At 41.2% G+C, this 12,336-nt stretch overlaps 1 protein-coding gene across 3 annotated transcripts in view; it reads right to left on the bottom strand.

Annotated features, from left to right (window-relative positions):
• Positions 1-12,336, bottom strand: part of PTK2 (protein tyrosine kinase 2) — a 187,623-nt gene that overhangs the window by 101,539 nt on the left and 73,748 nt on the right. For all 3 annotated transcript variants that reach the window (XM_057369158.1, XM_057369160.1, XM_057369159.1), the window contains one exon: positions 6,386-6,612. In XM_057369158.1, coding sequence (XP_057225141.1) covers positions 6,386-6,580 — 195 coding nt within the window. In that variant the 5' untranslated portion in view covers positions 6,581-6,612. The remainder of the gene's footprint in view (positions 1-6,385; positions 6,613-12,336) is intronic.

The following is a 12,336-nucleotide window of genomic DNA, read 5'->3' as shown; positions in this document are numbered from 1 at the left end:
GMAGGRTGAGGGAGGGGATTCTGCCCCTCTGCTGGGACCCCACCTGCAGAGCTGCATCCAGCTCTGGGGTCCCAGCACACGAAGGACACAGAGCCCTTGGGGCAAGTCCAGAGGAGGCCACCAAGGTGATCAGAGGGTTGGAACATTTCTCACATGGACTCAGGATGAGASAGTTGGGGCTGCTAACCCTGGGGCTTCTCAACTTCAGAGAACTCAGAGCCYRTTCCAGGGCCTGAAGGGGCTCCAAGACACCTGGAGRGGGACTTTTTGCAAGGCAAATAGCTTTAAATATAAAGAGAGCAGGTATAGATTATATATCACTACGAAGTTTTTTCACAATGAAGGTGGTAAAACACTGGACCAGGTTACCCAGAGAGGCAGTGGGTGCCTCATCCCTGGGAACACTCAAGGCCAGGTTCGCCAGGGCTCTGAGCAACCTGATCTAGTTGAAAATGTCCCTGCTCATTGCAGCAGGGCTGGAATAGATAACCTTTAAATGTTCTTTCTAACCCAGATTTTTCTGTGATTCTATATTTCACTACTCCCTATCCTCAGATGCACTCAGAAAGCCTGAGTCCCCTTGGATCCAGCTTTTGTACAGTTAGACATTGATGGAGGGTGTTAACTTAAAGCCATCTACATATCCAGGTGTGCCCAGAAAAATGGCCAAGGGCTATTTATACTGGGTTTTAAATGTTATTTTGCAYGTGTGTCTCATCCAAGAACATCATGAGTATTTTGCACAAAACAGGCATTCTAAAGCCAAGGGTACTTTTGTCTTATTATAATCATACTGATTATCACAGTACTATACACCTTTTTGTTCACATTTCAAGATTTTGAGTTCTTGGTTTTTTTTTTCAGGTTCTCAGAGAGGAGGCACCTACAAAATRACAATACAACCATGCCTTGTCACCTTGTACAGYTCATGCAGGCACACAYTGGAGARAAGGAAGGAAAAAAGGTAAATGGTATCAATTTTCTTGCTCTAATACTGGGTCAGGAATAATWTTATACATTTTTACACACATCTATTTGATGCTTGAATCATTGCACTCCAGTCTGCTTCTATACATCAAATAGTTCCACTGCCTCAAAGCACATATATCACTGTACATATGTAGAAATTAGATTAGAATATGAAACCATTGCTGTAAAGAGCTGACTTCACCAAAAATACTAACCTGGCATGGCTTTGAGTTTTGTAAGTGCTCACAGCTTTTTTCCCCAGAATGCAGTGTGACCAACTTGCTACCCCTGTTAATAAATTATCGTAAGAACCTAATCTAAAAGAAAAATTTATTAGATAAAAACTTATCTAAAAGAAAAACTCATTAGATAAAAACTTATCTGATTAATAAATTCAGATCTCCTTTACAGATTGCAGTAGAGCAGACCTAACACATGCCCATTCTACAAATCTTCTGGCTTAGGAAGAGCCRAGCAGCAATAAGCACATCTGGCCATTCCATAGCTGTGGAATTCAACTAGTGGCTACCTGTCAGTCAGTCAGAACCAGCACTGTGTAGCCCAGCTTGGCTCCAGACTAGCCACAGCAGATGTYTGGCACCTTTTGTCCAGATATTGGCTCTAAAAAGGGAGAGAGACTCAGAGGACAGAGATGAAGGTGAACGGGTGGAATCGCATCTGGAACTGAGGTTGGACTGACAAGCCTGTTGCCCTTTTTCAGAACAGGAAGTGTCCTTCTTGGGAAATGTTTGGAAACCAGGAATGCTGCTGTGGATGACAAGGGGTGCTCACCAATAAGGCTTTAATACTCTATTCACTCATGGTGCAGTAACACTTTGGTGCCAGCATAAACAGGCATTTCCTTTCTTCCCCCAGCCYGCTCAGCTGTGTCAGTCTGCAAGACAATGCAGCTAACAAGATTACAGAACTGATCTGGATTTWAAACAACAGCAAAACAATCATTCATTTTAGCTTGGACTGAGTTTGCCAAAACAGTCACACCAGCTATGCCAGCACAACTACGGTGGTAGCATGAGGAAACAAACAGCATGAAGGAAGCTGGCACAGCATCCAGAAGAAACACGTGTCTTAAGGAGGGTAGCATTTGAATTGCAGACCTTTGCACTACAGGATCTTTCCATTCCTCCACCACAAACTGGATCTCCAATCAAATACTCTGCTCTCTTGCACTGATAGGTAGAAGTCAGCGTGGATTGAATGGGAGAGGCAAAGAGGAAAAAAGAAGCAACACATATGAATACAGTAACACAGCTGAATAAACTAATTTAGTGAAGACTCAGCTGAATGTGCTTTTAGCCCTTCTCCTAAAAAGTTCAACTCAGGGAACAGACTGGAATACACCTAATTCCAACAGCACCCATGCCTTCTACCTGTGAAAAATAAGATTTTGCAAGTGGGTAGTGAAGCTGATGAATTTGCTGGTTATTTTCCCAAATGGGACAGGATGCAGCCAAGGCATGCTCCTTGCACTGACGTGTTTTTTTTAAGTTAGACGATATCCTTCCCCTTAGCTAAGGATGTTCTTTYTAAATTCAGCTTTTTGAGATCTTATTCAGTCAACATTGAGGAAGGTGACATTTCAAGGTGGTACTGCATAGAAAAGGAAGAAAAAGACATTTAAATTATGAACAGGTTAAGAGAACCCTGAAGACTATCTTTATTTGTTCTCTAACCATGCTTTTTTTCCAGCTAAGAAAATAAGGACAAAAGCTGACAGGTAAAAAGTTTTAATCCTATCTCTATCCAGCCTAGGGGTTTTAGACARTATAACAAAATTGGAAGAAAGCAAAACCTTTTGAGAATCAAGGAATGACACATGTCTGGTAATAACTTGGTTTGAGATTTGTGGTTGATATTTCCACAYAGGTCATGCCTTTACTTTTCACAACTACTAGTCAAGAATCAAGGACAAACTTTAAAGGCTAGAAGTTTAAAAAAAAGGTGTCAGAGATGAAAGTTGGGCACCTCTGGGGTGAGAAAGCAGACTTTCATGCACTTTACCAAAAGCCACCTGTAAGGGCTCACACAAGGTTTCCCAACTCTCCCCTGCCCCCTCAATCTGCTACATGCATTGCACTCTTTTTTTTTTCTTTTTTTTTTTTTTCTTTTTTTTCAAAGTATGGTTACAATTCTGCTTCAACCACATCTGAGAACAGAGGCGATTGTCTCCCAAGTGCTGATCAAGACCTGGTGGCAGTGTTTATTTTCAGGGTGCACTTGAGACCAAAAAATTCCATCTCAGCAACACCCACCTCCTCAATGCCACACCTGAAGCTGTGAGCAGGGCAGAGCATGCCCTGCATTCTATCCCAGCCCAAAGCCTGGAAATCCCTCTTTGTGCATAAGCACACAGACACCACATCCAAACAAGCCATACCAAGATAAACAGCTAAGATAAACAACCTTTTTTCCCCTGGCAAATGCACGGTTGTGTCTACATACACATTCACAGGAGGAGACCGCTGTTTGCACATTCATAAAAGCCTTTTCTTTCTTTTGGAAATGAAGCATGTCTTTAGTAGAATACCAAAGAAAGAGAGGGTAAAGAGAGCATGCCAGTTCTTTGAAATCCAAGAAAGCATTTCCCAGAATTGAGAAGCTGCTCTTGCATCCACTGTAGARCACAGCCTTCATCCCTCTGAGGAAGCAGCTGTCTTTGAGGGACTAAATCCATCCAGAATAAGCACAGGTCCACAGCCCAAAGCTCTCCTCAAAGCAAAGCCTACGTGTAGCCACACTGTTGTCTTGGTGAAAGATATTTTAAGACAWACAGCAAGGAAATCAGAGTCCAGCCTTTTAAGACTCCCACAGGAAGCTGAGTTCTCTTCATATGAGCTTAATAACCTGAGTTTTAATGAAAAGTGTTTCCCTTCATGACCAAGGAATTGTGTAGAAGGCACACACCTAAATCACTATTTCTACTCTACTCCTAGGATATCTTTTTTTCCTTTTTTTTTTTTTTKWGAGGAAAAAGCCCTTWCCTCACTGCTTTGACAAACRCATCATTTTCRTTCACAAAGGCAAATTGGGCTTTGTKAAAAACCGAAGATGATTGGAATCACAAATCAGAAAGAAAATTACACCTTTATTTTCCCTGGGTGCATTCCATGAAGTCCTCTGGCTTTAGCAGCAGAAACATCTTTAACTGGCTGTTCTGGAGATTTCAGACCAAATACTGGGAATGTACCCCAAATACTGGAAATGTTCCCCAKCTATCATCCCAGCTGCTGTGCTGACCAGGGAGTAGTCTTGAAAGAGCTGTCTCCAAGACATTCACCTCAGAATATTCCTTCAGAGCTCCTTGGAAACAAACCCAGCTCCAGTCTCCTCCCTCAGGTTGTAATTCAGAAGAAATGGAAGCTCTATGGCAAACTGTCTCCTYCACAAAAGGAGGCATAAAAACCTTACAGGCTATTTTAATCCTAAATTATTCAGCTTGGTTGAACAGCAGTCATTCCAATGGAATGTAGGCTTGTACTCCAACAAGGGTTTACTGTTTCTAAAATAAATGTCATGGTAATACATCAGTGCTAGACCTTTACTACCTGCACATTCACATTCAACAGTCACTGTCCCAGTTTAACRAAATAACAAAAGAAGGACATTTGTTAAAAGAAGGAAGTTTAACAGCTTCCCATCCCATTCTTTGTCTAGGACAGAACAATTAAAAAATCCCACTCCTTTTGGAAACATCCATCCAATTAAAAGCACACGCAAAAATTAAAAATTAAGGCAAGCYTCAAGTAACTGCTATTTGCTTGTTCTTTTGATACTGCTTTTATTAAAATACGAAGCATTCTTGCTTAAAACAAGGATATGTAACTGCAAACAGAACTCAGTTTTCTATCCTTAAAATCCATAACCACAGGTATTTCTGAGCTAGAAAAAAACAGATTTAATATCTGCTTTTGTTTTTCAGGGTTTCACATATTTCTCKGGAAAGAGCCTCCATTTCAAGTACMACATTAAGAGCCCTGGACATTTATCCACAAGAGAGGTTTGCAAGGTTAAAAACATACCRAGACATAGTTTTTCTCCTCTTGTACGAAGTAATGCACTTTATGAAACRAATCAATCAGATTAGAGATAGCAAACYATTATACTTAAGCCAGTAGCAAAAATGTTTCAAGTGGCACCCAAAAAACCTTATTCCATGTAAAATAAATGTATGCCACTGATGATAACAATTCCTGTTGTTGTACCTCTGATCTGCCCACTCACCAAATTATCCCTGAACACAGACAGGAGCTTACTGAATTGACAAGARACCGATTTTCTGATCATCACAATGAAAATCCCTGGATTTTGCAGGTCTATGATCAAGATCACAAGACCTACTCCAMTGAGGAATGCTCTTAGGCCTTTCCACAAGCAGCCATGCTAGGAAATAAACAGTAGGAAAGGGAGATAAACATTCAAAACCCTTTAGATTATTTTAAAATTTCATTTTCTCCTGTACAAAGGAAACTTAATAGAGGGCAAAAGGAGAAAACAAGTCCCCTTAACACTGTGATAACTCATCCCTCCAGCAGAATCACATCTTTGTAGTGGAATTTGAAATACTGTTGAAAGAAAGGAGCAGATGGGAACCTGCTTCTACAGCAAGAACCTCACAGCAGAAAACAACCCCRCACACCACCTACCACCATGCAAGATTCTGCTCCTGCAGGATAATTAAAAAACAAGCAAACCACAAAAGCATTTGACACACTATACTGGGCTTTGTTAGTTTAAATATCACAATRATTCAAAATTTTAATGAATAAATGAAGAAAAGGTAAGCAAAAATCTCAGCATTAGAGAGGATGTAAGTYCACAATAAAGTGTTTTCATGCATATGTAACATTTCCACAGAACTCAAAGATTACGGATATTTTAAGAAGTCCCAGCCCTTGGGTTTTTTCCATAGATGAACTGAAGGACAACACTGTAAAAATACAAGCAGCAGGTGACTACTGGGGGGAGAGGATGGACAAATGGGCTTTCGGGGGTGTGGGGGGGAAGAACTCTTCAGAGCTCCATTTTCCCAAACTATGGGGGACTAAGTTTCCAAACAATATTTTTTCCCTAAGTGATATACACATATTTAACCATTTTAAAAACGGAAATACACACATCTTAAAAYTAAACACATTACTGTATTCTAATTTTTTAAGAACATTAAAAGTGCCATTTAATGTTGCTTTCATCCCAGCTCTCATTCCTGCCCTGATGTGTCACACAGGCTGTTACTACTTAAAGCTTCTGAATTTACTCAAAATATACAACAGGTCGAGATTCCTCTAAAATAAATCACAGAACTTTTAAGTTTGTTTGCTTMCAGACTTTTAGCTCCCATTTTTTAAGTTAACACTTTAACCTAAAGACAGTACAAGAATGCTAAAAACKGACTTACTCGGACATCTGTAGCATCTCCATGCCGGATAATGCTGGCCCACGTGGTCGGTTCACTGCTGTTTTCAAAGTAGTGGAAAACCTTTAAGACTCGTTCCATGGCCCCTGGGGAACGCTCCATCCCRGTACTGAGGTGAGTCTTTGCACCTGAACTTGGGGTGTGATTCAAGTTTGGGTCAAGGTAAGCCGCTGCCATGGTTTTGCTAGATGCTAGGTATCTGTCATATTCTAGGAAARGAGAAATAAGAAAAATTAATTTTAGTTTCACGTGAATCTTATACTTCTTCATACAAGGGAGTTCCCAGAACACCAGAAAGACTCACTTCCTTTTGGAAGGCAGCTAAAATATTTCTGTATCTACAGTCATGAAAAACGTACCAAGGTGACTACCAGAGAAACTGAAACCCCCTGAAGCAAGTGATCTGAACTTGAACAACACAGTCATTTACAGAAGTGATATCTTTAGCAGAACCTCTTCCATTTGTTTCTCTATGATTTAACCCAAGCCCCTGACAAAGCCTTCAAGACCAAACACCAGCTTTCAGTTCGAACAGTTTTCATCCCTAAAATCTGCCAAGTCTGGTCTTACAACAAGCCTCTAAAAGAGGCATAATGAAACCCTGATAGCCCAGGCACTGAACTGGAGTCTCTTCACTCCAGTGAGCCACACACCAACACCAGGCTCTCCTGTTTCAAGGATAAAACACTGAAAACCTCACTCATTTGGTGCTATTTTGGGGACCAGTGGGACACAAAACCATCCAGATCCAAGTTTTTTACTCAGCAAGGAACCATTAAGAACATGGCTATCCCTCCTGAACAACTCCTGAACAACTCCTGAACAAGTGGCTAAGTTTTTTTACCTTCCACCAGCCTGATTTCAAAGTCCGATGGCAAATGGCACAGACTATGGTATGAATCTGCATGTCAAAGGAGGAAGAAGAAAATTGCCTCTTGGCTACTGCTCCTAATTAGTCAGCCACAAGCAGATGGTGTCTGCAAAATCAATACAGTCCAAGAGAAAAAGAGCAAGGAGAATCTCCTSCCTGCCTGCCAGTCTTGAGCATCATTCCAGTCTGCTGGCTGGAGAGAGCAAAGGACTGCAGGGCTTTGCTCCAGGGCTTGGGCAAGTGCACAGAGCTTTCCATACCTCCTCCTCCTCTTGTGAGCAGCCAGTGGGGAGGCAGTTTTGAAAATGTGGAGAAGTTAAAAATAAACGAAACTTGATATTTTTGGCATAGTGCTCTGAACGCCTTGCTGGTAGTAAACTGAGYGCCTGAACTGGTTTACTTCACTGAGAGGCACAAGAGAGATCCCACTTCCAGCTGAGCTCCTGTAATGCCCGGCTTCCCCTCGGAGCTTCAGCCACTGCCCTGCCACAGCACTCTGCTGACCTCCCCAAAAACTCTCCCAGGGGAAAAAAAAAAAAAACAAACCCCAAAACAAAAAACACGTGATTTGGTTTTCAGGCTTGGCTCAGTTTCATGCCAAAGAGGAAGAGAAGCAGAAGCAGACTGTGGTCAGGGTGAGGGAGWGCATCTCCCCGCCAGCAGCAGCTGGTGAGCACACCAGCTCTGTCAAAACACACCATGAGCTCAGCTAACAGGAATTGGCACCAGCAGTATCAAGGCTCGAAATCTTCAGACTGTAGATAACAGCAKTTGCGAGGCTAAAACACAACTGGAAGTTTTAAGCACCTATCTAATTCAGACCCAGCAGATAAAGAGGAAACAACAGCCCGTCTGGGTAGGATGTCTTTAGCTCTTGAATAAATGGTTGAATTGCATTCATCCAACAGAACTGTAAGAACTTAGCAGTGGACAGACAAAAGGCCTCCCACATCCTGCCCTCAGGGAAGATGGTGAGAGAAGCCAAGGGGACACTTCCCCAAACACTCCCCCAGTGTCTGACCCTTGAGGGACTTCTCCCCTATCTGAGTTTTCTATCTGGGTGAAAACTCACAAAATCACTACAGCTGCATTGTTCCTTTTTTTTTTCTGGYCATCAACACAAATGTATTAAGCCAACCTCATGCCCACATTAAAGCCTCTCCTCCTCTTCACCTCTCACGAACAGACACAGATCTGAAAAYGCCGGCAGCCCCATAGCAACTCTCTGGCTTCTCCTCACCAAAGGARCCTKCGAGCTGTTTTCACACAAACACTGRCTTTAAAGCTGAAACAGGCACAAAAATCTCCCCTCTGGCAGACTTAACACCAAGACAACATGACTGTACAAGCTTAAACTGCAGGGCTCTTTCCTGTAAGGTTAAAATAGCCCTCTCTAAACTCCGAATGTCCGCAGGGTGGGGAATTTCACCAGGACACAGTCAGGCTTCAATAGCACAACTGCTCAGAATGAAATTGCAGTTTTCAGGCTCAGACAAGGCCACTGACCTTGTGCAGGATRTGCTGCCTCCTTCAGAACAATTCAACCTACCTCAAGGTCACTAGTGAAACCGCTGAGCTTTATTTCAAGTTTACATAAGCAAACAGCAGGGGAAATTGCTACAACGCAAAGCAAAATGAGTCATTTTTTCACAGAGCAGAACCAAAAGAATGGCTGCTTTAATATTTATTAGCCACGCTCCATCCACTTAATACACACATTCATCAGGTTTTATGTRGCTGAAAAACCGGGAGAAAAGCTACAGGGAAACACTGAACCAAGCACTCAGATATTTGGCCATAGGCTTAAATATGGACAATCCCTTGGGAGCAGCAAACAGAAAAGCAAATGCAAGATTCCAGCACCTACACACAAAAGTGCTTTTACAAAGCATAATTTCAATGGACAGGCAAAACATCATTATAATTTTTCCATATTCATCAAAATTTTGAATTAGACATCAGACTCACAGTACTGGGTATGGGGTCAGTGTTCACAAGGTTATGTTTCACAGAGGTTTTTAAAGATAGAACCCCCTTTCACAAAATTAGGAAAGCAAGTTTGCTTTCAGAATTTGCTAATCGTTGGATTCTCTACAACTTCTTTTATAGAGCCCAATGCTTACTTTATGAAGCACTAACACAGCAATAAATCTGGTAGCTCAAGGTAGAGCAACCCATGTGGTATYTCTGGTTATGGACCTATTAACATGCCCATTAAAAACAGCCCCTGGGTCWGAGCTTGTAATGTGACTGTCAAACTCTGCCCCAGGCAAAACTTTGTAAAACACAGCTGCTGTTAAACAACTATTTTACAAGAGCCTGGTTGTTTTACGATTTTAAAAAAGCTCAGRTAACAACACCAGGATGCTTCTTTGGGCAGTTCTAAATTCAAACCAGACTGGTGTGTAACACAGAAACAAGCTACAGTCAACTGAAAGAAGGCAGATTTAGATTAGACATAATTCAGACATTTTGGACAGGGCAACCTGGTCTAGTGGGAAGGAGTCCTCGCCCATGGCAGGGAAGTTGGACCTAGATAATCTTCAAGGTCTCTCCCAACCCAAACCATTCTATGATTCTATGACTTAGTTCTACTGTATTGCACTGGATCTTGTGGTATAAAAGGCTAATGGTCTAAAGTCARGCATGGTCAAACGTCTTTGAATGCAAGGCTGTGTGCCAGCATCCCTTTGAGCTTCCAAGAGGAAAGACTATTGTTCTCCCAGTACTTGCACTTCAGAGAAATCACTCAGATTTCTCAGTAATGTCAAGGATTGTTTCCATTTTGGGGAGGAGCGAAGCACACCAGCCCTAGCCTGGTGTTACTGAGTGCATCTGCTGAGATGTTGCAGTTGGTACCAGACAAATATAACAAAAGATGTATAATTGTTCAGATAGATTTTCTTTACTGTGGTGGCAGTACCTGACATTTAGGCAAGTTGAATCTTTTTAGAACTCATTTCCTCTCAATGTGACCCCTCCTGACACATTCCCACATTCGTTGACTGTATCAGGAACAAAGTCAGTGTTATGACTTCCAGTAGCACAAAGTTCAAAGTCACGTTTCACTACCAGCTTTGAGTGCTCAGAAATTAAATCATTTCCACTAACAAGACAGTCAAAAGTCATTATGAAATATTTAAATCAATTAACTGTAAATTGGTTAATAAACTAATAGTAAAGTCATCTCATAAGGGAAATGGTTTAAATGCAAATAATGTATTCAACATCAGCAGTTTGATAATATAATAAAAAATAATAAAAAAAAACCCCAACACTTTCTCGTATTAGTGTTGGCTGATGGCCAACAACGCAGCGTTAACAAGTTCATGCTCCAAGGAACCAAGCTGTAATTATTCACACTGTGACTTCACGTTGTCCTTTGTAGATACCACAAAATCTTAYTTTTCCTTAAYCTTCRTATTCTGATCCTCATCTTAGSCTTGAAGGCATCGACATCTATGAGYKAAAGCCYCTTCCAGSTGGCATTTCTCAAAATAACTTGGTCCACCACAATTCAAACCTGTGAAAATCTGTAAGAATCTATAAAATTTACTGGAAAAGTAAAGACTCTCTAAAAATACAATAAAAATTCAGMGTTCATCTCTTTCCYTAGTCCTGGTATAATAACCCTTCTRCAAGATTTAAAAAATTTYCAAATATTACAATTATTAAAAYAAATAAAAGCCTTTAGATTGCTTGCACCTTTGACAAACAATGCTGCTTTTCTGGACAGACTCATTGGAAAAGAGATTTCCAGAGGACCTGGAGGTCTTGGTGAACAAGCCAACCATGAGCCAGAAATGTGTTCTTTCAGCAAAGGCCACTGGGCTTTGTTACCATCATGACAAGAGAGACCTGCACATTACAGAGACAGTCCAATGAAGGACCACAAAAATAGTTAAGGAATTTGAGTGTCTGGCAGACAAGGAAGGGCTCAGTAGGTAGTTTTGCCTCGAAAAGAAAAGCTCAGGGGGATCTTCCCAATGTATATAAATACCAGTAAARATGGAGCCAGTGGTGCCCAGTGAGGACATGAAGGAATGGGCATGAAGGGCCAAAACAGGAATTCCCATTTTAAGTATTAAGAGCAAGTTTTTGCACTACCCAGGTGGTCKGCTGAACACTGCAACRGGTTGCTCAGAGGTTGTGGAATCTCCACAAATAGAGATATTTAACTCAAGACTGGACACAGTCCTGAGCAACCTGCTGTAGCTGACCCTGCTCTGAGCAGAGGCATCAGACACATCTCCACAGGTGCCTTGCAACCTCCAAAATTTTATTATGTGGCGATAAAAACTAAATTAAGAATTTATTTCACACTCTAAATACACAAATTATCCMTAAAACATCTCACATCAGAGAGTAAACATCTTGTGCATTTCAAGCTCAATCCATTTTCACAGCTTGTATTAAATCCTGCTGTAACTCACCTTGCAAATATTAACTTACCTATCTCAACCTCACAGACAGGGAAGATATTAAGCACAATTTTAACTACAAACCCCATGACAAAGCTTGTATTTTTGGGGCCTGTGTTAAGAGTCAGCACATTGCTGAGTTTTGGTATGCCACTGCCCAATATAAACACATCCATGAGACACAAGGGAAGCAGCAAACATGCCAGGTGCACAACAAGTGCTTTTTGCATTCRCTTGATGTCAGTGTCTTGTTACACATTTAAGGATGGAACCTTGAGAAATCCATTAGGTTTGTGATTCMAACTAGGGATGAACTGTAGAATGAAAGGAGAAGGGCTATATTTTTCCTTTTATCATCACTTTAGCCTTCAAACACATTCAATAATTTCAGCTATTTCCATAAGTCACGTTGGAATGTCCCTGTTTGTTCCCTGCTGAGTTKATTTTTCTTGTACTTTTTCTTTCAGCTAATGTTGATGTTCAAAAGCAGAAGAAAAAAGRAGAAATCCTTTGTTCCACTTCACCCTGCCTTTCAGCTGTGTTCACTGGTTTTGGTAATATTTGCTATGACTACTTCCAAGAACACATTTATTTATTAATTTCTCTTGCTTCCTCTCTCCAATCCCCTCCTGGTCACTGCC

Source organism: Malurus melanocephalus, unplaced genomic scaffold, assembly GCF_030028575.1.
Source record: "Malurus melanocephalus ecotype Western Australia unplaced genomic scaffold, MMel_1.1 scaffold_104, whole genome shotgun sequence".
NCBI lineage: Eukaryota > Metazoa > Chordata > Aves > Passeriformes > Maluridae > Malurus > Malurus melanocephalus.
This window is presented reverse-complemented; position numbering and strand designations above follow the sequence as displayed.